Source organism: Microdochium trichocladiopsis (genome assembly GCF_020744255.1).
Source record: "Microdochium trichocladiopsis strain MPI-CAGE-CH-0230 chromosome Unknown B0I36scaffold_9, whole genome shotgun sequence".
Classification (NCBI taxonomy): domain Eukaryota; kingdom Fungi; phylum Ascomycota; class Sordariomycetes; order Xylariales; family Microdochiaceae; genus Microdochium; species Microdochium trichocladiopsis.
The window spans coordinates 190011-214962 of NW_025763552.1; the positions used below are offsets into that span (position 1 = coordinate 190011).

The following is a 24952-nucleotide window of genomic DNA, read 5'->3' on the forward strand; positions in this document are numbered from 1 at the left end:
GCGATGGGGAGTGGGGTGTCGAGCAGCACGAAGCGCGGGCGTGAAGACATGGTCACGATTGGCAGTCAACTATGCAGTTAATTAGGAAGTCTGCGGATGAGGAATCGTAGTGGTTGACAGAACCCCCTTCAGCCAGCGTGGTGCTGGGGGGGGAACAAAGGAACTGGTCCCCGATCCGATCGCATCGCCAAGGAAAAAGTGGCTGATGGCCAGGCTCTCAGGCCTCCAGCTGAAACCCATTGTTGGGCAGGAAGCTGAAAAGACGGCTGTGATGTCGGGTGCTCCCGCCTGCCCGTCAATGGCCATGGCCAGTCTAGGCCCAGCCCCTGCGTCGTGCTGTGCCGCCCGTCAGCCGCAGTCGCAGCCGCACCTTGTCGAGGAACCAATCAAGCCTGCCGGGGGGAACAGCCTGTCGACCCCTCAAAGGCTGCGTCTACATCTATCACATTGTGGCTTGCTGCTGCAGATCGTCTACTCCGAGCTCGAACGATTGGGATGTCTTATTTATATCCCGGCTGTGGGTCAAAGTCCCCAGTCAGAATCGCTGTGGATCCCAACCTCTCAGCAGCAGCTTGAACTACAGTCAAGCACAGTCGCAGAGATGTCGACACCAGCCTGGATGCGAGAGGCTGACTCTAGCACAGATGATCGCGACACCTGGTCGATACAGGCTTCGTGGCCTAACGCACCCACCAGGCTGAGCACCCCAGGGTTCGTGGCGAGCCATAAGCAGCTCCAATGGTATCTGGAGGATTTCGCAGCAAAGGAACCCCTCGCGGGCGATAGAGCTGCAGAAGCACGGTACACCCTGGAACAATACTGCAACTCGATACGGTCTCAATCTGCGCCGCAGGTCGGCCCGGGGGCCACTACCAAGACCCCGACACTGGTTGACATCATTGCTAAGGGGAGTGAATCACGACTCCATGCGCTGCCATGGGAGGCCCTCGAAAACGATTCCCGGTTTGTGGTCCGCCGGCGGGTCGAGACAGTCGGATCTATCGGGATAACACGCGCTGTCTCCGAGTTGAGCATCGGCAACATCGCCACCTTCAACATTCTTCTCGTTGCCGCTCGTGCCGACCAGGACGACACGGCGCCATACGGGCAAGTCGCTCAACCGCTCGTTAGGATTCTGGATTGTCTTCCACCGGGAAGCCCTTCCGTCAAGCTACAAATTGCACGTCCTGGGACGTTTGTCGCCTTGCAGAACCATCTCGAGGACGCCCGTAAACGTGGAAAGCCTTTCCACCTGGTCCACTTTGATCTTCATGGCAAGGTCCAGAAAAAGAGGTATGTAGCGACGTTGTCAGCTCAACAAGGTCAAACAGGGGATCCAGTCCACGATGAGTAGCACTTTGAATGGCTGACGGCTTGTCTAGGGCACGTCTTTGCTTTACTGACCGCGTGGTCGAAGGGCGAGAAGTGGCAAAGCTCCTCGCCGAACACGGCGTCACCTTTGCAGTCCTCAATGCCTGCAACTCGGCCGCCGCGCACCACGCCCGGCCCGAGACGAACCTGGCCCGCGTGCTTGTCGAGGAGGGCGTGCCGCACGTGCTCGCCATGTCGTATCAGCTACAGATCAGTACCGTCGGGACCATGGTCACGGCCTTTTACGAGGCGCTGCTCCGAGATCAGATGTCGTTTGCCCGGTCGGCTGCCGCCGCGCGGCGTGCCATGCGGGACGAGCCCGTGCGGACAGGGAGGTTTGGTCTCACCGTCGAGGTCTTGGACTGGATAGTGCCGGTGGTGTATACTTCCCGGGAGCAGGATCCGGTCGTGGTGACGACTTCCGTGGTCGCAAAGGCGACGCCTCGACGAGGACGGTTCTCCCTGCGGTGGGGGAGTAGTAGTGGCAGCGTTCCCATTCCGGTAGCTGGGGCACTTCAAGGCCGTGACGGCGATGTGCTGGAGCTGGAGACACGACTCGTTCAGAACAGAGAAGCTGGAATACATCATCCGCTGCTCATGACAGGAGAGCGGGGATGTGGCAAGACGGCACTGCTCCGCCACCTGACGCAGTGGTGGGTCAAGACCGGATGGATGTCGCGCGTCATTTACGTTGACCTCGAGTCCACGCCGGCAGAGACTCCCGAGAAGCTCAGGGAGGCACTGACGAGAGCCCTGGCGGGAGACAAGAGCTCGCAGGACGGCTTGATGACACCTGCAGGATCCACGCTCATCATCGTGGACCATTTCGAGGTCAATCCCCCTTTCAAACTGAACATTGCCGGCGTATCCCAGTTCGCTGCCACAACCGAATTGTGGAGGAGATGCATCGAGGGGCTGTCAGACCTTCCAGCCCGCATCATCGTGGCGTCCTACCACTTCCCCTGGTACATTGATCTTGCCGAGAGCAGCACGTGGCCCTGGAAGGCCTACTACATGCTGCCACCTCCAACTGCAGAGGCTGGGTTCGTAGCAGGCGTGGCCGGGACCGAGAAGTCGTTCCGGGGCATGCTCAGCAGCCGTCGCGACTGCGATGTGTTTGACGACATCTCCAAATGGGCGGCTGTCCACGTACCGCTCCATGAGGCCGTCGTAGCTCTATGCCGAACAAAAGGTGTCCGCGAGGTCAGCACTCTCCTGCGGACAAACACCGACCTACTCGCAGTCAACGGCTTCGAATCGGCCAGGATCAAGCAGTCCAAGGCGTACCAGGCGGCACGCGAGACGTGGAAGCAGTGCAATGAGCTGGAGAGAGCGATCCTCGTAGGCTTCGCGCCCTTCCAGGGCTCCCTACCGAGGTGCATACAGACGTACGCCGTCATCTTTGTTCTCGGCCGGCTCAAGTTCCGGAACATGGTGCGCGACCACGTGCTGAGACACGCGCCGGCTCCGAGTGTGAAACAATACTGGGCCATGGTGAATCCTTCCACGGCGAGCCTGGTCGTTGCGACACTCAAGGTGCTGATCTTCAAGCTCAAGAAGCTGGGCCTGATAGAAGCAAAGATCGCGCTGGGTCCTGCGCCCACGCCGGTGGCCGAGAACGCTGACCAGCTATACGACACCGAAGGGACCAAGCTTTACGCGATCCATCCCGTCTTTAGCATCTTCCTCCGCCACCATGCTGCGAAGGAAGGATACGGCCGTCTTGCAAGCTCAGACGACGAAAAGACATTGCTGCTCACCAGGACTTTTGTCGAGTACCACGAGCTCCGCTGCTACGAATGGATGGAGAAGGCCATGACACCAGGAGCAGCCCAGTGGGACACGTACTCGGAGTTCCTGCTGGGCAAGTCCAGTTTCACCGCCGCGCTCGAGATCCAGCTTCATCAGTCAAATTCCATGCCAGTCGACCCGGACAGCCCCCCCGCGCCAGTCTTTCTCGCGTGGTGTCTCATGACCGCCAGCGGCTTTCAGTCCCAGTTCACCCTGACGCGGTTTTCCCCCGACGACCTGCGCGAGTACTGCGAGGCTGCCTGGCCGGGGGCTTGTGCTCGGGTGCGCGAGGTTGCCAGGCTCGTGCTGCGCGGCAGCTCAACGCCACTCTTTCTTACCCTCTCGCTGTCAGTAGTGCTCCAGCTAGCGGTGTACATGAGTGAGCAATACCTCCTCCAAGGGGAAATGGTCAAGCTGCAGCAATGCATGGACACAGTTGATGGACTGCTTGCCAGTCTTCCTGTCAGCCAGGATCTGTTGTGTGCTCTGAGCCCTCAGGGCTTCCTTACCGAACTCCTGGATTTGGTGTCGGCCCTCCGAAGCATTGCAAGCGGGGAGGACGTGTGTCCTGAGCTTGGTTTCTTTGAGCTCATTGCCAAGCGCCGCCCCGACTGTGCTGGGCCAGGATGGGATGCTGTCCACAAGGTCGTCTCGCTGTACCGCCCCATTGCAGAGCTCTTGCAGGCCAATGAGCAGCTTGGATTGTGGGATGGGACGAGCCCAACAGCTGCCATTGACGGGATCAAGGACCGTCTGGACCAGATTGCCGTTGAAGATCTCGAACCGGTCTGGGATGACTTTCTGGACGAGCTGGACGACGATACTTTACAGGACCTGCAGCTTGTCGGCTTTGAGCAGGCTGAGCAGGTTTTGCTGACAAGGATCCGACGTGGCCTCATCACAGACATGGACGCCCTTGACGCTGTTCGGGATACCCAAGAGCTATCTGCAATCCCCAGCAACTACATCTCCGCCAGGATCCGAGGGGTCCAGCGAGGGCAGTCCCTAGCTGCTACCACCGCCCAGTACCAGCGGGCTCACAATGAATGGAAGAGTCAGCCGAACATGCGGAAGGCCCGGATGAAGCTGTTCGAAGACATCATTCTGCGGCTACCTGATGACACAACTCGCGACTTTCTGGAGCTTTCCCAGTTCAGGGCGTTTACTGCCGCCGGGGACTACGAGTCGATGCGCGAGTACCTCAACCTGGTAGCCGACGGCGCCCGTTTCGCGACTTCTGGTGGCTCTATCGACGCGGCACAGGCCGTCCGAAAGACGAGGCTGCACAACTGCAAGGCTGTGTGCGGGCTAATGCTGCATGACTATGACCTAGCTCGGGAGCAGCTCGAAGCCGCCTACATGACCGCGGAGGACCACTTGCCAGAAACGAAACGAGTATTTTTCACCACACTTCGCCTGTACATGGTGCTTTACCAGCGACTCGGCGCTGATGCTGGCGCGTCGGGCGCAATTCCTTCGATCCAGAGAATCCGCCCTTACTGGAAGATCCTTGCCAAAGCTTTTGAAATGGGCTACGAGCCCGGCGACAAGCTGTATGCCCGCAACGGCGCGCTTCTCGCCATTCTCCTGCAGAGCTCGACACCGACACCCACCAGTTCTGGCGGTGGCCCTTTGGTCACACCGGGAGAGTTGAGCACGATGCTGTCCTACATTCTGCCAACTGATCATTCTCCAATCCGCTTTCTCTCGCGCTTGGAGTTCCTGCTACGACGGGTCGTCGAGTCGAGCGCAGCTGACGCACAGCAGGCAAGACAAGTCATGCAAGAGGCCGAGGTGCACCTGCTGGAGCACGGCGCGCGCGGATGGGGCTGCGGGTGCCAGTTTGACCAGGAACGGGATCTCTATGCACAGCGCAGCGACGAGGGCGGCATGGCGGCGGTTCTTGGGAGACTGGGGACGGTGCTGCCGCGGTTCGACGGCCTGGACCTGCAGATCGAGATGCCGTGGACGTCGGGCATTGAGAGTCTGCTGCGCGTGTGGATGAAGCATGTGGTTCAGAAAATCCAGGGCTCGCAGCGCCTTCCGACAGCAGATTTTGCAGAGGAGGACGTCCAGGCATACCTTGCTGAGTGGCATGCTGAGATGACCTGACATAAATGCAGCAGGTCGGCTTCCCTCGTGTCAGTTTGGGTTAATCTTTCACTCTTGTATTTTTCCGGTGGGACGGTTTTGATTTGAGATTTGGTGCTCGGAGACGATTAATGATGTCAAGTATAATGCTATGAATTTGGTCTATTCGATTTTGCTTTGCAGCGAAACAATGAAAATAGGTATCGTCTGATAAAACCCAACGCTTCCAATGCCGACAAATGAAATATGCTCGCTATGCATGTAATCAGGAAAAACAACAAAACAATACTAAACAGAGCCCACACTCGACGCTCAAATCAAGCAGCCATCAACCGGACCCTGATCAGCCCCCTGCCCACCCCACGCTCCCTCAGAACGTAGTCCACAACCATGTTGCCCTCGTCGTCCCGGTCCATCTTCTCCATGAGATACTGCTTCTTGCCCGCGTCCTTGTCGGCCAGCGGCGCGAGTGAGAACTCCCACGCGTCAGCGGCATCCCAGCGCGACGTGTCCCAGGTCTTCTCCATGACCCCGCTGACCTCGACATCAGTACCGGCCTTCTCCTCCTCCTGTTCCAGCTTGTCAAACTCGTCATCCCTCATCAACCTCCCGTACCCTGCGCCGTGCTTGACAATCGAGAACCCATTCGTCATCGCCCAACCCCCGCCACCCAGCCTGAAATGCTGCAGCACGCACGCGTCGCCACAGACCTCGGCGACCCGCGCCACGCCCGGCACATCGACGTGGTGCCAGCTCTTCCAGTGGTGCACGCTGAGCGGCTGCTCCCTCTCGGCCTCGTAGAACCCGCTCGCGTCCCCCTTGAGGCTCAGCTGGCTCAACCCTTGCAGCACGCTCAGCTTGGTGGCGGTGTACCGGTGTATGCAGTCCGCGAGACGGAAGTCGCCGCCCGTGTATGCGCCCTTGCGGCGGTGCTTGTAGCACACGCCCGCGTGCGGCGCAATCTGCTCGAGTAAGGGCACCGAGACGAAGATGCCCGCGCCGCCGAAGGCGATCATGCCCCCGCCCGCAGTGTGCGGGAAGTACTCGGACAGCTGGCCCACGTACTGCGGCCTCGAGGGGTCGAAGCGCGAGTCCAGCGCGGCCGTGAGCGCCGAGAGCCGCGGGAAAAAGGTGTCGTCGTCGATCCAGGCGACCCAGCGTGTCAGGCCGGGCTCCACGGCCGCGTGCAGCGGCGCGATGAGCCCGATGTATGCGTCGATCCAGTCGTCCGCGGTCTCGAGGAAGGTGACGTGCGGGATCCCCGCGGCGGCAAAGAGGGCCTCCGCTTCGGGGATGGTCGGCTCGGCAGGCGAGGAGGCGGCAGGGTTGTGAGGCGCGACGACGATGAGGAAGCGCGCATTCGTGTGGGCCGCCCAGTGCTTGAGGTTGCGGATGGTCTCGGGGATGCGGCCGAGGGATGTCGACAGGCCAAAGATCATGTGGGATGCGTCGACGGGCCTGGTGATTTGGGGGATCTTTGCGGTGACGCGGTGTCTCGTGCCTACATGCTTGCTGATGTATGCCTCTGGTGAGAGGGAGCTGTTCGTCATAGGTGCACTGGCGAGCTGGAAGGTGGTGAATGGTGCCATGTTGCTGCCGAGGCCTTGGACTAGTGGTATCGATTGCTCGTCTCTGGTCTGGTCAAAGTGGATATCGATGAAGGCCACCTCGACGTCGCTGGCGAAGCCCCGTATGCCAAAAAGCTCATGCTGTGGTGCTGGCGTGCTCAGTATTGATAGTATCGAGCCGAACGGCGCTCGACTCCCATCTGGTGCGGTTTGGCACCACAAGAGTACGAGTAATGTGGTGATGGTTATAGACAGTGTCGCGATGGTCGTCATTATCCTCCTCCGTCGACGATGGTACGGTGTCGAGTAAGCTGTTGGTGACGGGACGAGCCATACTGGCGTCGTCCACCTTCCCGGTCCCGCCATGATCCCGCGTGGTTCTTGGTACCAGATTGTGGTGTGTTCTGTGATCAAGCTTCTGAGATAACGGATGGGCGACAAGAATCAGTATGCAATGGTAAGTTGGTGCAGCAGCCGCTCTCCGAGACTGCAGAATTTTGGGGGACTCTAGTCTGATCTTCGCGAACACATAATAGCCATGGGCATCATGTAGATTGGCCATGGCTATTTAAAACGTAATATAAGCCGGGCGAGGCGCACAGCCTGCCTCGTGCGCGGCGCGGACTGCGGATCTGCATCATCGGCAGCGGGCTGTGGAGGCGGCGTGTAGCACGGTGTCGCCAATCTCTGCGCGCCAGGCGCAAAAGCCACCCGCTGCGGGCGAGCCATTGAGAAGGATCCCTTAAAGCTGATGCCTGACGACAGAGCGGAGAGCATCAATCAGCAGAGCGGCCTCTCGTCATCCAAGATATCGCATTGCGGCAGTGGACGCCCTCGCCTGCAGGACGGCACCGCAAGTGCAACAAGGACGCACCAGAGACGGCACTGTCGGTCGAGAGAATAGGAGAGTGTGACGTCTGGCTGTGGGCAAGGCCCGACGTGATTCGCCGCTCTAGTCCAGCACTTCTCCGCCTGGCGGGGAGTCGTCGTGGCTCAGACAGTAAACGTGTGTCAGCTAAGGGGCTCCGCGCACAAGCGCCAAGGCCGTTGCGTGGACCCGTCCAGGCAGCAGAATACAGCCTCGAGGCGAATGGCGGCCGCTGATGCCAGCGCGGCAGTCGGGCCAGCCCACAACTTTAAGATTGTACCCCCCTGGGCACCGGCACTTTCCAAACGGCAGGAGGTCTGACCATCTCGGCAGCCGCAGTACGAAACTGTGAAACATCCAGCGGTGCACGTTGCTCAGACCCGCACGGGCTATAAATAACAGCGGAGCTGAGGAAGCAATATATGTACAGTACCTGGCTCGCACACCCCGGGATTCTGGCTGATGCTTAATTAAATGACAAGTCAGGAGAGCCAGAGCTGGACGATGCTGCCAGCACCAGCGACAGAACCTGCACTTTTGCACTCTGGTCTGATATGGCCCAGGGGCTTGCCCTTCTTTCACCACCACGCCGTCACGGGGTCGCTTGCATTGGATGCACAGCTACCCAAACCTGCACATTTGCCATGGAGACTCTTGGCAGGAAGAGGCTATGCATTTTCGTGCTCCTCTGTGATTTGTTCATGGGGATTACGGGCGGTGGGAGACAAACCATAATCGTCGTGAGCTCTGCCTGCTACCCAGGCTCGTGGCATGGAGATGTGCAGGGAGACCGCTTGCTGGGCACGAAAATGGACCGGCCTCCAAGTGATTTCTTTTTCCATGTACTCCCTGCGTGCAGATGCAGTGCACTTCCCGAGACTTGCCTCAACAAAGCACAGCAGCCTTTCCTGCGACAGAGAAGCGGCACTGGACCCTGTCCGCCTATCTATCAGGATCTGAGCGCTTTCAGAGAATGCATGCTTAATGTTAGACGGGAGGCTTATGGATTTGGAACAAGCGCCAGGCATCAACATTTCCGTTACTGATGACTGCTGAAATCTCCGCATAGATCGCCCCAGGCAGCCGTTTAAGGTTGTTGAGAGCCCTCACACAATGGCCGAAAGGGGAAAACGTCTTCGTGGTTATATGGCCTGATCGACCCACCCTGCCACCGTTGGCAAGGCAAGCCACAGGAAAGCTGCTGGCGGAAAGGTGGTGAACCATGATCTAGCCCGATATGTGAATTGTGCTTAAGCTACCCGTCATTTTGGATTGCATAAATTAATACCGAACACAAACGCGGGAGTGACACTATGAGGAGATTGTCACGACACTTTATCTCCGTCATTTTACTGCTATTTATTCCCGTCGTGACTATCATGATCCTCCATAGCCTAATCAATGTCTGGAAGTTCTACAGTCTGGCAGCCTTGAAAAGACATCTGTGATGACTCAGTCGTTCCGCTCATGAGCCGCGTGGCCGCCCTTCCGACCAGCCTCATGGGGGTCGACCTTGCCGTGGGCGAACTGTCCCTTTTGGGAACCGCCCGACCTGCCCGAGCTGCCAGAGTTGCCCGACCTGCCCGAAGTGTTATTGTCGTCGCTGGAGCCAATGCCGCTGAGCTTGCCGCCCTTCTCGCCCGCCTCATGGGGGTCAACCTTGCCGTAGGCGAACTCGCCGGTGCCGACGCGCCTGTCGGGTTGGCCATCCTCGCGGAGACCGCCGTGCTCTACGAGGACAGGGTATATTAGTGGGGACCACTGATGAGCGGGCGGATCTATTGGGGAGGGCATGGCTGTGTGGTGTGGTGGACGGACACGGAGTGGAGCATCGGTGGTGGTGTTGTGCCAATGACGAGGGATTGCAGTAATCTGTGTGCAATGTGCATGGTGGGAGGTGGCTGCATACCAGTGGGCTTGTACCGGTCGTCAGACATGATGAAGATGGGTTCTCGTAGGGTACGATTAGAAGTGTTTGTGTGCTTGTATTTGTTGTTCAGGTGCTCGATTCGTTTGGTGCCGAGAATGCAAACATTACCTTTTTGAGGGAAAAGTGCTTGGTTTATATAGACGATTTTCGGCCGCTGGGTCGACTTGACTTTCTGCGTGAGTCTTAGTGGTTGGAAAGGTATAGAGAGCACTGCAGGTAACCGGACCGCATCTTGACATCTCACAATCGCTGGCCAAAATCATAGTCACGCAAAGATGACATCGTGATCCCCGTGGAGTGTGGTTGAGACTAGCACGGAGTGAAGGTATCTTTGGGTCGAGTGCACACACGCTAACTTACTGGCCAATGGCTCACGGAGCACAAGCTCCCAGAAGGCCCCCCCCAACACCGCTTCGTGGCGTTGAATAGAGTATCAGAGGCGGGCGCTTGCGTCGGAGCACATGAGGGGCTGGCTGCGGCTGAGTCCCCCCGAGCAAAAAAAGAAAAAAAATCAATGGTTCCAACACCACCAGTCGCGACGTCGAATGAACCATGTCTGCGTCTTTGGTACCTCAAACCTTGATTCCTGTCATCTGCATTCAGAGTGCGTTTCCCTCTGCGCCGGGCGAGTTGAGGGTTGCGAATTGCTCCACCCCACGCGGCCCCGATTCCTTACGGCACAGCAAAATCAATGCATCGCGCCTTTCGAGGCTGCGAGTACGTCTTGACTGCTAATGCTGTTCACTGGGCATTTTCTCTAGCCGTCGCGGCTTTCATCATCCTCAAAATCCATTCGAAAATGACCAGCTACAAGAACAGACCTTAAGGTTGCTACGCAGTATGATCGCGTGATCTTGATGCGTATGTCTCCGCGGCCTGACGGGCCGCTGGTGCTCGGTAACAACGATCAGGGAGCGATGAAGACAGACACATGATCACCTTCACAGATTTGCCAAACAGGCTACAAATGTGCTGTAAAAGAAGTCGCACTGAGTGCAAACCGCGATTCTGGCAGCCCGTAACCATGACCTTTGATCCAAGTCACTGTCTCGTGTCCAGTGCGTCACGCACTACTACTGCTTCCATAGATATGCAGTCTTTTTGAGTTCACATTTACATAAACGCCACAGCATAGCGCCTTTATTTGAACCTTGGCCCTTATGGCGAATTTACTCTGCTGAATCCACAGCCCGGACAGCCCAGGGGTGTAGCCGTAGCCGGGCCCCATAGTTTTACCTTGACGATCCTCAAGCACAATCTGGAGGCGTGATACTGCGGACAAAAAAGGATTTCCCCTGTCATTTTCGGTGCTTGTATTTTATAGCAGTCTCGCAACGTCACTTGTGCGCCGAGGCACTTGTCATGATCGCACAGGTGCCTTTTCGGTGAACATCAATGCTGTTCCCGTACCTCGAATGCCGCTGGGTGAAGGCTGATGGGTAGAGTAGCCGAAGCTGGGGAGTCTTTAATGGCAGTGTATTGCATTACGAACGAGGTGATGATCCAAGATGTCATCGATACAAAGAGTACATCCATTTCCATGTTACGCGGCGGCCGCCGCAAGCTTGGGCGCCGCGACATCGAGCTCCACGTTCTGCAGGTCGACAGTCCAGTACAGGAGATTCTCGTCCAGCTCCAGCGGGTGCTCGCCCTTGCCGCCGCCGAGGATCGACCTCTTAAGCAGGGTCTGACAAATATCGCCATGGCCACACTTCAGATCCCTCTTGCGCGTCCACTTCAGCACGGCGCAATACGCGCTCTTGAGTGCCCCCGATATCCACGCATGCTCCACGCTGATGGCCTCGCCACACATCATGAACTTGCCCTGGCATTGCGGATCCTGGAAGTCGGCGTAAAAGTTCTGGAACTGCCCGGGCCCGAACAGTGCAAAGGCGCCACCAGTATACTTGTCCTGGTCCCAAGACCATGCAAAGTGGTTGAGATACATATCTCGCAGGTCCCCATACGTAGGCGGGTGCTCCAGCTTCGACTTGGACCAAACTTGTGCAATGTTCTTGAGCACCTGCTTCACGACCTCATCCTCCACATTTGGCTCACATGCACCGGGTTTGGAGTTGTCGAAGAGTGCGGCCATGCGGATCGCGTCTTGCGACCACGAGTACGATGCCAAGAGGACAGCCGGCTCGTCCTCGGCGATGTCGAAGGACGGGTAGACGATATTGCTGATTGGAAGATCAGTAGCCGAAACACCGCCAGGGACCTTGAGCAGCGGCATCCACCAGGCCTTCTTGAACTTGATGGCGACCTTCGCCGAGTTGTCGTAGTGCAGGCTGCGAATACCAGTGAGGATCTTCTTAGAGAGACCGAGCTCTGAAATGTCCATGCGCTCGAGGCAGGGCATGGATGTTGTGTTGAAGACGGCGTCGTACTCCGTGACATCTCCGCTCTCCGTCGTGACGATGATTTTCTTTCTGTCTTCGTCATTCTTGAGTGCCACGACAGCTGTGTTAGTCTTGAGCTTGGTCTCGGGCCGCTTTGCAACTTCATCAACCATTGCCTTCACAAGTACCTCCATGCCGCCTTCGACACGGTACCAGTCAGCATTCTCCGCCTGCTGGAAGTCAAGATAGTCGCAGACAGTCTCAAGCAGAGCTTGGTCGAATGAATCGTTCCGGCCGCTGCGAGTCAAGTGTTAGCGGCCCGGGAGTCCGCTTAACCAGAATTGACGGTTCGAGTTACTTACGAAACTGCAAGCTCGGCATACAACGTTTCCTCGTAGGTGTAGCTGCAGACATACGGACATTGCCAGATTGCCTGACTGGACAGATGCACCGCTGTTGTATCACACTGACTTACTCCTTGGTGAGCAGATAGGATCTAGTTGAGAGTTTGTCGAGCTTGTCATTCATGAAGTTGTCATATGCTTCCTCAAAGTTGCCTGCTTGACGTTTGTCTTTGTCTCCGGGGACCCTGACTAGGAACCCCTGCTGCAGAAGGAGCCTGTCCATCACGTCTGCAAACTTCTTCGACCTGGTGAACTCATGACCGCATTTAACAACTTTGTGGACACGACCAGACATGGAGTATTGGACTTACTCGGGGCGGCTATTCTCGAAATACCACATCTTGGGCACAATCTCGTCTGATTGCTTGGCGCTGAGCCCCTTGAGGCCGTAGTAGTACCTAGTTGTATTGACCTTCAACTTGGCAAGGAGATCAAGCGTACTACACAGAGTTTCCGATGTCAGCACGAAGGGGTTTTACGATGCCACGGGAAGTACTGACGCTTTCATCCTGGGGATATTTGGGATTCTCATCGCCCCAATATCGCAGTAGTTGTGCTTGCACTTGTTATCTGATGGAAAGTCGTACGTGAACAGCCGGCCGCCAGGCCTCCCAGAAGCTTACAGTATGTCAATGTTGTAGAACTCGGCCTCGTGCAGACTCATGGCTGCCGCAAGGCCAGCGGCGCCAGCACCGATGATGCAAATCTTCTTGTTCCTGTCAGGCAGATCGCCCCCGCCATCTTCGTCGTTGTGTGTATGGGGCTCCTGAATGACGTGTGCCTGGAACGGCAAGGATTCTGCATCCGGCTGCTTGTACTTGACTTTGTACTTTTCGAGCAGATGTTTGCTCACGGCTGAACGTGCGTGGGCTGCGCGCATGGCAATGGCCAAAAGCGGATCCGAAGTGCCCAAGGAGCCCATGGTGAAGAGTTTTGGAAACGACAAGGCAATAAGGGTGAATGTAAGTAGGCTAATGAAGTTGGAGAGGCGACATTGGTGGTCTTGAAGTTGGCCCTGCTGGAAGCAGAGCATTCTTTTATACCTGGTCTTCTCCTTGCTCCTCCATACTCTCCTCATGAAGGCCTCCGGCACCCAGCTCGCTGCTTCCTGGCGTCGACGATGCGGACGCGGCCTCGAGCCATCAAAGCACGTCGATGCGTTTGGCCAAACCCACGACAGTGTTCAAGACATGGCTGGCTAGTATTCCAAATTGATGCAACTAGCGAGCAGGGACTTCTGTCAGAAACCGGATCAGGCCTACAAGTGTGGCGCACTGTTGTGTCCTGCTGAAAGCTGAACACTGTAGTTTCAGGCGGGCGTACCCGAATCGAGGCTAGCATAGGGAAGCTCGACGCTATAGGATCGGATCGGACCGCCCTAAAGAGTGGAGTTTAGCAAGCCACATGAAGCAAGGGGTGAAGGGGCAGCGGTCTGCCCGAGAAACCCTAACACCCACGGAATTTTGGGGTGAACTCTCCCGTGCCGACTAATACTAGGCGCCTAAGCTGGTCGCCCCACACATCCTGAGCCTGTATCATGGCCTTGGTGATATGTTGCTCAGCTCTTATAGTGAAGAGTGAGAGCTAGTCCAACACGGTCGACAGCTGAAGGACATTCTGAGTGGCTTCGGCGCGCAGGTCGAGTAGAAGGAGTATCCAGGCGGTAGGCACTAGTTCATGCTCCTAACGGGCGGGACGATGTCGTGGCCTTTTTGCAGGCAGTCTTTCATAAAGTGACAGAGGGGCGCGAAAGTACTTGGGATGATGACAATCGGAGCGAGTGCATGAACAAGCGAGGATATTGGACTCACGGTTTGTACTCCAGACAACGTATCTCAACTGCGTGGTATTCTTTGGGCTATTCTTACAGTGTAGGCAAAGGGTCGATCTCCTAGATTAAGCCCTGGGTTCAATAAGGGCATGGCGCACAGTGATCGAGGTATGGATAGCCTACCTAGATATATCATTGGACTACTGCATGCCAGCGCACAGTCCAGCAAAACAACTAGAAGGCGTCAGCTTCTACTTGCTGACTTCACACCCATAGACTATATTTTCTAGATTCCGAATCGTTCGCGATGTATGGCGCCAGCCGTGCTGACGCACGGTGCGGGTGGATAGTGTGTGTCACAAAATGACGCATCAAGTGACTGCGCTTAATAAGGGAACTCCTGCCCAACCATGTTCTCACTAAGTCGCCACAGCCGGTCCGCCTCGATGGCACTGTTGGCCCACGGCCACACCTCGTCCTTGGCCTGGTCTGCATAATGGCAGTATTTGAAGTAGCCTCCATTGAAGCCTGTATGTGCTTTTTGTAAGCAACCACTTCAGTCAAGGGCAGTCGTCGTTGCCACTATCATGAATTCGAATTCACGATTCCTTGGATGGAGAAACACTCTCACCTTTAATATCGTCGTTGAACGACACAAACACGTGATTCGCAATAATGCCATCGGCATCCGTGAAGCCATGGTCAAAGCCTTCGTGGCACATTGGGTTACCAAAGATCTCATCGACAGTACCTGGTTGGTCAGATGTCAGCCAGGCCCCCACGCCCAGCAGCCACAAGGAGCAAGCATATTATTACTCACGCAGAGACTCCAACGCGTCGCCAGTCTCGCTCCAGTCAAGATGCCTGCCGAGATTAGTCATGTATGCGCCGGGGCATAGCGAATACGCCTGCAGGCCTTTCGAACCCAGCTTCCTCGCGAGGGCGAGGGCAAACAAGCAGTTGGCCGTCTTGGACTGGCCATACGCGGTCCACTTGTTGTAGCACTGTCCGTCCTGTCGGTATGCAATACAGCAACGTCAGTTTGTTATTCTCCCATCGCTGTGCCACAACATCTGACCAGCCCGAATGCCTTGAGCGTCTTTTCGAGAACTGACCTTGAACCCAACGTCGCCCCACCGGATCGGCCCGACCCGATGTCCCGTGCTGCTCACAGCCACCACTCTTGGCGCGGCAGCCTTGAGCAGTTTCCCCATGATCATGTTCGTAAACAGGAAATGCCCCAGGTGGTTCACGCCAAACTGGGACTCGAAGCCTTCTGCCGTAGTAGCGTACGGGCACGCCATGATCCCCGCATTGTTGACGAGCAAGTCAATATGTGGCACCTCCCGGGCCCACTCGTCGCTGTTCACCAAGGCGGCGGCCTCGCGCACAGACTTGAGCGAGCCAAGATCCATGGCGAGCACCATGGTCTCGATGGCCGGGTTTGACTCCTTGATGGCATCCCGTGTCGGGGCGATAGACGCTGTGGTCCGGCCTGTGAGGATGATGAGCCGTGGGGCCTTATCGGGATTCGTCTGCTGGGCGATGGCGGTGCAGAAGAGCGCCCCGATTCCTTTCGGCGCGGTACCGGTCACGAGGATGATCTTGCCGGCAATGCTCGGCGCGAACTCGCGGATCAGGGCGCTGCCTTTGGTATGCTGGTCGTAGCGAGGCGGCATTTTCCTCGTGCTGCAGATAAATGATTTTAGGATTCTGGATAAGGGGATTGCCTACGGTAATGAACAATCAGGCAGGGAAAGACGTGGAAGCATTTCAGCTTGATATTTCCGTGACTTCGAAAAGGCTCGCTGTGCTCGGGGGCGGATGAGACTGCCGCTGGTGGCGCGGGCTTCCAGCGGGGCGTCCCCTCGGCCCCGGAATGAGGTTTCCGGGAGTCTCAGTGTCACTGTCTCGAGGCCAGGCTGGCAAGACCGCACTCTTGTATCAGATTATTTGTTTCCCATAAAAATAGAATCTTCGTCGTTGCATTTCTTTGCCATATCTCGATATGTCGTGGCATCGTCCCCGCACAATCGGGTCTTGCACTGCGAGCAGAGAGAGTACTCAGGGTCGTCCCACCGGGTGTTCTGTTCCGTGGTGCGGGCAAGCACGAGTCAGGTCTCTGATAGCCCTGGCTTGCGGAGAGGAGCGAGGCAAGAGGTTGGAGTGTGTTTTTTGTCTCCGCCATTATGGTTGTCGTGCATGAGACTACTTGTATTGCCCAGAGAAAAGAAACGAGTGAGAATCTGTGCTGTCATTGTGAAAGCGCTGGGACTGTGATTTAAGTCGTTTGCCACCTCTGTGGCATTACTCAGCGAAAGAGGTTGGGGGCCAGCGATGTCTTTCATCTCTGATGTTTTTTTCTTTGTGCAGAAGAATATTTATCTCGTATTGCAGTAGTGCTGCTGAGAAGTGATGCAATTGTTCGTGCTGGCGTCAGCAGAACGCCGGTCCTTTGCTCCGAATCGCAGATAGCCTGTGTGACGTCTTCTACTATCAGCTTACCTTAAACCATGGACCGCGCGTACATTCTGAGACTATTGCCTGTCGCTTGTAAGCAACGACATGGATTGGAGTGCCCTCCTGGTTCTGTATAAAGTCAGTCACCCCTCGCCGCACCCTTGTCTCACCTTCGTCATCTAGTTGTACAGATTTATTCATTTCTCGCATTTCTAGGCCAAGTGCAGTGGATGATCAATTGAATTTCGCTGATGATTGGCTCTGATATGTGGGAGCCATAGGGTATCTGCTTCACGTGTAGACCAGCTAGACACGTTTCTCAATCTCGCCATCATGGATTTCCACCCACCTTCCTCCAGTCCCTCGCGCCGGAGAACATCATCCCATCTCCACGCCTCGAGTGCAGAACCATCGCTACCACCTAGTACAGTCCGATGCAGATGTCACCACGCACCCGCGCAGTCAAGTGCACCTCGGCCTCGAGATCGAGCTTGATGCCCACAAGCAGCGCGGCGGCCTTCTGGTTGCCGTTGTCATCGGTGGCGCCCTTGAGGAGTTGGCCTGTGAAAACCAGTCAGTGATCTTAACGACAAGCTCTTCCTTAAAGCACAGTTGAGGAGTTGCATTTACCGGCTGGTTGCGATAGACCGGATGAAGTGGGCAGATGCGGCAGGCCGTTGGTCAACTGTGTCTGCGCCAGCTGAGACTGGGCCTTGCGACCGCCTCGGGCCTGGCCGTCAGAGTCAGACTCACTGCCGTAGGCGTTGGCAGGCTTGGGCATGGTAGAAGTACTGGGGGGAGCGACAATGTTAGTGTTCCATCTAGAGGAGTACTTGATGTCTTGGTGTGTTCTTACACGTTGGCAGACATTGTGAAGTTTTGTAGATCAGTCTGAAGCTAGGGCTTGTGATTTGATGAATGGACTAGAAGAGGAGTCGTGATTTGCGTTTAGATGTGTTGCTGGGTTGAGGGATGAAGAAGCTGACGATGATGGTGTGGTAGTAGCCCCTCAAACACGAAGATCTCGAGCAATTCTTATACTCGGAAACATTTGAAAATCACAAAATACAAGACACCTCGCGTTGGGACCGACCCTATTGCTCGTACGAGAATGAATGGCCCCTGTCTGATGTGCTCGTCCACCGTCGTCTGGCCAGGGGCTGCAAAGATGGCCCCGTGGAGAGCGAAAACACTCAGGCAAGCTCGCACCAACGGTAGATGCAGCTTCAGCAATGTTACTCCAGACCCCTTCAAAAGCCCCCGATGGCCTGAGATTCGTCCCAGGAGATCTGAGATGGACCAGGGCTCTCAGGCTAAGCACAGGGGTCCAGCCCCCACGTTCCACCGAATAAGCTACGCTACCCCGGTTAGCTGCCGTTTTACTTCCGTCGCAAGCATCTGACGATCACCTGCATCGTGCCATAATCTAACGATCTCGGTGTCGCACAGACCAAAATGTGGGACTCATTGGTCGATTTCTCAGGCCAGCCACGACCCAGATTGCGCAACTACGGAGGTATTGTCCCTGCTGATAGCAACATCAGAGAACTCTGGGCGAGCCCCTGAATCCCCCGACCGAGTTTGGACCCTTTGGCCCAGAGACCATGTTTGATTTGGCTCAATTCCACTTCAGCATGGCGAGCCATCAACCAGAAACCTCTCGCAAGCACCGCATACCTCGACCGTACAGCACAACACTTCTTCCCATCACGAATGGATGACGAGCACGTCCTCAAGGACTACATTGCCCAGCTCCACGGCCAACACCTCGATACCGCGCTCACTTCCCTCAGACACGCCGTCAAGTCGGGCGACGCGCAGCAGGTAGTCATGGCGATCCCGATGCTGCTCGCGCTGACGATATGCCCGGCAATGCTGGGCACCCAAGAGGCCATCCGGCAGAGCCAGGCCAAGAACAAGCGCGAGGAGCACCGCGCGCGGCGGTGCAATCTGATTGCATCATGTGTGCGGCCGTCGATCCGGGCGGGGGACATTGATGGCAAGATTGTGGTGCTGAAGCATGGCAAGGTGGGCAAGCTCCGATGCTTTGGCTGTGGTTCCCTTTGCAAAGCCCAAGGAGAGAATGATGCGGTGATGCTAATGTCGATTCCCGCGCACGATAGCTCTACATCGCAAGCGAAAGCACTATAAGCCACGTGGACAATCAAGAAACCACGACGACAACGACAACAACAGACGGGCACCCTTTCGCAGGCTACTTCCTCCCCTACCCCGACTCTTCCTACGAAGGCATCGTGAGCACCATCACCGAGGACCCACCAATGCTCAACTGGATCTACGTCGACCGCGAGACGTATGAGGTCAAGCATGGCCTGCGCGTCGACGCACAGCCGCACATCACGGGCCCGTTCGACTGCACTCGGCAGGACCGACGGATGACACTGGAGGGGTGGGAGGGTTTCGTCGCGGTCGAGGAGACGCCGGGGGTCTGGGCGTTGTACTTCGACCGCGATGACAATGGGCTTAAAGGGAAGGTGCCGTTTGGGACGAGGGTGTTGGAGGTGGAGCTCACGCGAAGAGAGAAGAAGGAGAGAAAACCGAGGAGAGATGAGGCGGAGGCAACAACGCTGGATGAGATGATGGCGCAGCACAAGGAGAGAGGCCGTGTGGAAGAAGAGGAGAAGGAGCAGTTTCTGGGCAAAGACGAGATTTTCCTTGAGAAGTTTCCTTCAATCCGGGAGCCTGAGCCTGCTGGGTCTGAAGTGACGCAGACTGCTGCTGACGATGCCATCCCAGTGGATTGGTCGCATTTGTCACTTGGGCTAGACAACGACCGCGAGAGCGTCGGCTCGAAGACGGCCGTCCCATCAATCTGTGGCGATGAAGGCGAGCCAGGAGCAACGATTTCGGACAAACCGACTGCAGCCGCGTATCAGCAGCCATATGTGGAAGATGTTTCACACATGTAGATTATAGGATAGGCCATCACAATACCAAACACGGGTCTATGAATCAATTGCAGCCAAATAAGAGATCAACTTGTGTTTAATGCATCAAAAATGTGTGTAGCCTCCAACTATTGTCTAAGATGTACTTTTTAGCCCGCAGTAGACGACTCCCGATGTCAAGCACAAACAAAGCGATATTGGCGGGACGTCAGGGTTTCGTCATGCTTGACGGTGCGTTACAAATCCAAGACTCCCAGTAGTGTTTCAGCCGCGACCACAGCATAGCAACTGGGCCGCTTTGTCTCTCCTTTGTGGCTAGGTCAGTGCTCTCAGGGGCTGCCTGGATATGGGTCGAGTTCCAGAGCGATGGGTCGATGTCGTTCGCAAGAAGCCCCCACTCTACTGCGACGCCATGGCCTGGACTGAGGCCAGCCCTGCCAGCCGTCGGAGAACGTAGCTAATGGCTCCGAGGGGGACTGGGGTCATCATTCATGTTTTGTCGTCACCGCATTGGCGAGTCGTGGTGTACAGACAACATCTCGTTTCGTCCCATGATCCCAACTATCGCCCCCTAAAGAGGGACTGGTACCTTTGCATTCTTACAAGTATCCGCGCCAGGCACGACTTCGACATAATTACAGAGACGCAACAAGATGCTTGCTGACGCACTCAAAGCGATCAACGACGACGGGAGTCCCACAGATGGCATTGCGGAGCTTGTCGTCACGGCGCTCGGCTCCGGCGGGCAGTACTATATCTGCTGGAGGACGCAGCTGGGCACCTATAAGCAGCGTAAGAAAGTCCATGCGGCAGAGACTGACTCTTCCTTTGTGATACTGACGATACTCTTCACAGGCTCGGATGCACTCCCAGCGAGGCTAGAGCAATGGCTCTTTCCCCCAGACGGAACAACCCGAGACTTCGAGAGTCTGCAAGTAATACGTACGAAGCCCACACCCATCTGCCCACATGGCAATGACGCGCCACTTTCAAGTCACTGAGAGCATCCTAACCATCCCATGAGAACAGTCTATGGCGACGATACCTTCCTGGCCAGCGATCGCGATGGAGAGATCCGAAGCGAGCAAGCCGACACTTCCAGCCCTCGCAACCGTTTCCGGCGCGCCACGACAATGAGTGAAGGGACAGGCTGGCTCCACAGACGATCAACAGGCTTGAGACCCGAGGTCACCGATCTCCAGCATAAGCGCGCCATGTCCGCGGACCGGCCATCTGCATCGAGGGCAAGACCACTGTCTCTGCTAGGCGGCGGCGGAAGCAGCAGCCCCAGCTCACGGACAACTACAAGTGCGAGCCATCATCGAAACAGTGTCATGGGCCGCACCGAGGGACGGAACCGGCTGAAGGAAGTCGAGGAGCAGACAGGCCAATCGCTGCCGAGGCTTCTGACTAGGACGTCGAGCTTCAAGCGAGGAGTGGAGAGATCTGAGACCTGGTCCCGAACGAGGCGCTCGCTGTCGCCAGCGCTGACGGGCGAGAGCCCCGAGGCACCCGAGTCGGCGTGCTCGTGCCATACACATGACATCCCAGTCCACGCTGACTCGAGGCCACATGGCAGGCCCGCCTACGCGGATGCTGGAGTACAGACGGACATGAGCACGGACAGCTCGCCAAAAGCGATTGGCGAATTGCTACGCGGGCGAGGGAGCCAGATTGATGGAGATGAGCATCAACAGCGACAATATCAAGATGGCGTGTCGAATCGGGAATACGCCACACTCCATGCTGGTATCCGGCAATCACCTTGCGAGCATTATCATCACCGTGATGGCATAGAGACGGCAGCCATCGGTTTTGGGAGCAACCCAGTCATCATGGGGAGGATGCAAGACTACTTTCGAAGTGGCATGTACACTCTAGGCCAAGCCCTGGACCAGTGATGGAAGTCCGAACAAGGGCCATCGACGCGACACAATGAGAAAGAGGAACTTGTTGCCGGCCCCAGAGAGGAGTCTTTCCCTGCCTTGCCAACACGACATTCGAGACTATACAACTGTGCAGCCAAATGTCGGTCATTCACTGCACGTCATCAACGAATTGCCCAGCGGCTTGTGCCGTGCTGTCCGAGCTAAGCTGCTTGGGACCTTCCAGAAAAAGCTCCCGCCAGCCACCCGCTGACTGCTTAACGCCACCGCGCAAAAAGACGTGCGGCGCCTTTCAACAATGCAGATTGGGAGGACCAGCTCGTTCGGCACAGGGGCAGTGACCCAGAAATGCCGGGCCCCACAGCCAAGACCATGTCGATAGGGCAGATAGCCACACCGTCTCTGCTTTTGTGCCTTGTCCTGAGTGCCCTCATTCTCCGCATCTGCCGGTTCGGCTTGGCGACAGCTTGGCGAGGTCCACAAAGCGGCACCTGTACGAGCCTTGGCCCGCGATCGCTGCGACCCAAGACTTTGTCACCTGCCCGAAACAGGTCCAATTCGGTGGCGCCTTATCATGAAATTTAGAGAGTGCGGAGCAGATCTCCTCACAACGGTCCAACATGACGGACAGAGGCGGCTTTGTCTTCTCGGCCCGGGGACAGGCGAGTTACTTTATAAGCGCTTGAGTGCCACCAGTCTGCGCAATTGACACCTTGTGGCAGGGCTGTCCGTCTTCAATTGTGATCCAGCCAAGTCGCACACGTCTTCCTGTGTGTGTCGCTCACAGTCTCAAGCCAAGATGAAGACTACCCAAGTCGTCCCATGGCTCGCCATGGTCGCCGGCGTCGTTGCTAGCCCGGCACCTCCTGGTCACAGCCCTCCGTCATGTGGTCACCCGCCTCACCCTCCTCCTCCTCCTCCTCCTCCTCCTCCCCCGCCGCCGCCGCCTCCTCCGCCGCCTCCGGGACCTGGCCGCCCGATTGTCGAGTCCAAGAAGCTGCAGGACCTTATTGAGGAGAAGAAGTGAGTCTTTGACAAACTAGTCCCAGCTGCAATTTCAGCCTACAGCGCGGAGACTAACACGACAGCAACAGCATCTGGTCCACGCTCGAGTCCCTCAACACGATTGCCTACGCCAATGGCGGCAACCGCGCATTCGGCCTGCCGGGCTACGCGGCCTCGGTCGACTTCATCTACGGCGAGATCTCCAAGCTGAGCCAGTACACAGTCTGGAAGCAGGACTTTGAGGCGCGATTCGCCCAGGTCACCGACATCTCCTTGACCGTCGAGGACACGTCCTACTACGTCTTTGGGCTCACCTACTCGCCCTCGACCACCCCCGAGGGCCTCACCGCGCAGGTCGTGTCTGCCCCGGCGGGCAACCTGTCCTGCAACGCGGCCAACTACGCCGGGATCGACGTCCAGGACAAGATTGTGCTCGTCCAGCGCGGCGCGTGCCCGGACGGGACCACGTTCGCGGGCAAGATCCGCCCGGCCGCGGCCGCCGGTGCCGCCGCCGTCATCATCTACAACAACGTCGCCACCAACCTCACCGCGGGCACGCTATCGAACCCGAGCCCCGAGTTCGTCCCCGCCGGCGGGATCAACATGAACGACGGCCTGGCGCTGCAGGCGCGCCTCGACGCCGGGGAGACGTTCGAGGCGTTCTTCCAGGAGACGCAGGTGATTGAGAACCGCACGACGCAGAACGTCTTTGCCGAGACCAACTACGGTGACCCGCGCAACGTGGTCGTGCTGGGAGGGCACCTGGACTCGGTGCAGGCCGGCCCGGGCATCAACGACGACGGGTCCGGCACGGCGCTCGTGCTCGAGATTGCCCGGCAGATGGATAAGTTCACCTCGCCCAACAAGCTGCGCTTCGCTTGGTGGGGAGCCGAGGAGAATGGCCTGCTCGGCAGCAAGGCGTACTGCGAGGGGCTCGCGGGCACCGACGAGGCCGACGACGTGCTGGCGTACCTCAACTTTGACATGGTCTCGCGCGGCTACTACGGCGTTTTCGACGCCGACGGCACCACGCACGGCGTCGTTGCGCCGGCCGGGTCAGAGGTCATTGAGCGGCTCTTTACCGAGCACTTTAACGCCAAGGGCATAGTCACCACCGAGGCGCCGATGACCAACGGCACCGACTACGCGTCCTTCTGGAAGATCCTGGGTAAACCCTTCGGCGGACTATCAACGGGCACGGCGCCTGCACAGGATCCGTGCTATCATCAGGCTTGCGATAGCATCCAGAATCCCAACGGCACGACCATCACCAACAATGCCAAGGTCAGTCATGTTTGTTGGTTGTTGGCCGCTTGTTCCCGGGGAGAGTTTGCTGACTAACATGAGATTACAGGCCGCCGCACACGTCATGACTACGCTTGCTCTCGACGGAGTCAACCTGATTCCCAAGCCTGTGGGCAATAGCACGCGCCTGCTCGCGAGGGCCGAGCCGATCAACTGGGGGTATGACTTTGACGCCTTGAGCTTCTTGGAGGGCACAGAGGAGAGACATCTCCTCAGCTGCGGCCACGAGGTCTAGAAAGGGTCGAACAGAAAGGTTTCGGACTTTCCATAGAGCTTACGAAATACAGGTCATATTACAATGTTGGCGTGAAGTCTTAGGCGAGGCCAGGCAGAAAACTCCACCGTGTGAATGATGTCATACTGTCTCATCACACCATTAAGCCGCAGTAGCATCAAATGTCCTGGAAATCTCAGTGCTATAGCAGCGAAGTCGGTCTCTGGAGTTGCACATGATGCACTAAGTGTCAAAGACTTTCCTCACTCAGTGTTTCTGTTGAAGTGCAGGGGGGAATGTGTCTGATTACCTAATCAACTGGCTGACTAATCACTCTGTCGCAGTTTTATATATAAGGGCCGGAGTGCCCAGCCTCAGATAGTAGTGGTAATACTTGTTCCGTAATGCAACCGATTCTATATCTTGACGGGTTCAGCGTAGCTCTCCCAAACTTGTTATGGCATTTGACTTGAGTTGTGATATACAATGGCGGACAACGGCTCGATATACGTTCTTTCTCCCTGTATATTTGACCTGCCTCGCGTTCAGCCCATTGACCAATCACTTTGGCTCTCTCGTATGGCAGATCTGCCTACCTCCGCCCTTGCTGACCCCCGAGAAACCCCCTTCGAAAACCCCACAAAACGCCGCCCTGCCCTTTGTCAGACCTGCGGTTATTTGCTCACTTCGGGACAGGGATCGCCGTGGTCCCCGAGCTGCTTTCCCCACGCCATGGTCATGCACAAGGATCATCTCCGCATTCACCACAAAGTCCGCACTCTCCCTCCCCGCGGATAGGCTAATCCTCCCAGGCAAATGATTGGCCCATTCCTCCCTCGGGATGCTTATGGAAAGCTTGCCCTCGGTGTCGCTGACCGCAGGACCAATCTCTTGGCATGACGCATGCGCCATGATGTGTGCCTGCATGCATTTCTTTAGTAGGCTATCCTAGAAGGCCGGTATATATAGCATGGCCTCTACACACTTCGCGCTCGGCGACAATCCTCCTTGCCCCCACCACGCTGTCATCGTAGACC

The 24952-nt window shown here is 56.8% G+C and overlaps 9 protein-coding genes across 9 annotated transcripts; 4 read left to right on the plus strand and 5 right to left on the minus strand.

The window, feature by feature from the left end:
* Positions 1 to 601: 601 nt before the first annotated feature.
* B0I36DRAFT_415638 (CHAT domain-containing protein) lies at positions 602 to 5423 on the plus strand (the record flags this gene model as incomplete). The annotated part of the gene is made up of 2 exons (XM_046162046.1): positions 602 to 1293; positions 1383 to 5423. The coding sequence occupies 2 exons, from the start codon at positions 602 to 604 to the stop codon at positions 5272 to 5274; spliced, it is 4584 nt and encodes a 1527-aa protein (XP_046007931.1). The 3' UTR covers positions 5275 to 5423.
* A 147-nt stretch (positions 5424 to 5570) lies between these two features.
* On the minus strand, positions 5571 to 7094 carry B0I36DRAFT_352625 (uncharacterized protein; the record flags this gene model as incomplete). The annotated part of the gene is made up of 1 exon (XM_046157127.1): positions 5571 to 7094. The coding sequence occupies one exon, from the start codon at positions 7092 to 7094 to the stop codon at positions 5571 to 5573; it is 1524 nt and encodes a 507-aa protein (XP_046007932.1).
* Positions 7095 to 9141: 2047 nt separating this feature from the next.
* On the minus strand, positions 9142 to 9626 carry B0I36DRAFT_352626 (uncharacterized protein; the record flags this gene model as incomplete). Its single annotated transcript, XM_046157128.1, has 2 exons — positions 9142 to 9419; positions 9599 to 9626. The coding sequence occupies 2 exons, from the start codon at positions 9624 to 9626 to the stop codon at positions 9142 to 9144; spliced, it is 306 nt and encodes a 101-aa protein (XP_046007933.1).
* Positions 9627 to 11162: 1536 nt separating this feature from the next.
* B0I36DRAFT_366334 (uncharacterized protein) lies at positions 11163 to 13287 on the minus strand (the record flags this gene model as incomplete). The annotated part of the gene is made up of 5 exons (XM_046159279.1): positions 11163 to 12258; positions 12324 to 12365; positions 12437 to 12610; positions 12677 to 12805; positions 12989 to 13287. The coding sequence occupies 5 exons, from the start codon at positions 13285 to 13287 to the stop codon at positions 11163 to 11165; spliced, it is 1740 nt and encodes a 579-aa protein (XP_046007934.1).
* A 910-nt stretch (positions 13288 to 14197) lies between these two features.
* On the minus strand, positions 14198 to 15815 carry B0I36DRAFT_294989 (uncharacterized protein; the record flags this gene model as incomplete). The annotated part of the gene is made up of 5 exons (XM_046151834.1): positions 14198 to 14256; positions 14320 to 14664; positions 14768 to 14887; positions 14957 to 15149; positions 15252 to 15815. 4 exons carry the CDS (start codon positions 15813 to 15815, stop codon positions 14522 to 14524), a joined length of 1020 nt encoding a protein of 339 aa, XP_046007935.1. The 3' UTR covers positions 14198 to 14256; positions 14320 to 14521.
* A 1202-nt stretch (positions 15816 to 17017) lies between these two features.
* Positions 17018 to 17466, minus strand: B0I36DRAFT_352629 (uncharacterized protein; the record flags this gene model as incomplete). Its single annotated transcript, XM_046157129.1, has 3 exons — positions 17018 to 17157; positions 17227 to 17387; positions 17453 to 17466. 3 exons carry the CDS (start codon positions 17464 to 17466, stop codon positions 17018 to 17020), a joined length of 315 nt encoding a protein of 104 aa, XP_046007936.1.
* Positions 17467 to 18040: 574 nt separating this feature from the next.
* Positions 18041 to 19569, plus strand: B0I36DRAFT_331339 (uncharacterized protein). Its single transcript, XM_046154968.1, has 2 exons — positions 18041 to 18624; positions 18720 to 19569. The coding sequence occupies exons 1-2, from the start codon at positions 18310 to 18312 to the stop codon at positions 19524 to 19526; spliced, it is 1122 nt and encodes a 373-aa protein (XP_046007937.1). The 5' UTR covers positions 18041 to 18309; the 3' UTR covers positions 19527 to 19569.
* Positions 19570 to 20158: 589 nt separating this feature from the next.
* Positions 20159 to 21406, plus strand: B0I36DRAFT_366338 (uncharacterized protein; the record flags this gene model as incomplete). The annotated part of the gene is made up of 3 exons (XM_046159280.1): positions 20159 to 20297; positions 20361 to 20447; positions 20535 to 21406. 3 exons carry the CDS (start codon positions 20159 to 20161, stop codon positions 21404 to 21406), a joined length of 1098 nt encoding a protein of 365 aa, XP_046007938.1.
* Positions 21407 to 21798: 392 nt separating this feature from the next.
* B0I36DRAFT_161986 (aminopeptidase Y) lies at positions 21799 to 24055 on the plus strand. The gene is made up of 2 exons (XM_046148674.1): positions 21799 to 22414; positions 22486 to 24055. Exons 1-2 carry the CDS (start codon positions 22191 to 22193, stop codon positions 23735 to 23737), a joined length of 1476 nt encoding a protein of 491 aa, XP_046007939.1. The 5' UTR covers positions 21799 to 22190; the 3' UTR covers positions 23738 to 24055.
* Positions 24056 to 24952: the final 897 nt, after the last annotated feature.

Excerpts from the sequence above, each read along its gene's own strand:
- B0I36DRAFT_161986 (XM_046148674.1), top strand. The coding sequence starts at position 22,191 with ATGAAGACTACCCAAGTCGTCCCATGGCTCGCCATGGTCGCCGGCGTC. Across the intron at positions 22,415-22,485 it reads GACCTTATTGAGGAGAAGAA|CATCTGGTCCACGCTCGAGT; the intron begins GTGAGTCTTTGA and ends CGACAGCAACAG.
- B0I36DRAFT_331339 (XM_046154968.1), top strand. The coding sequence starts at position 18,310 with ATGGATGACGAGCACGTCCTCAAGGACTACATTGCCCAGCTCCACGGC. Across the intron at positions 18,625-18,719 it reads TGGTGCTGAAGCATGGCAAG|CTCTACATCGCAAGCGAAAG; the intron begins GTGGGCAAGCTC and ends CGCGCACGATAG.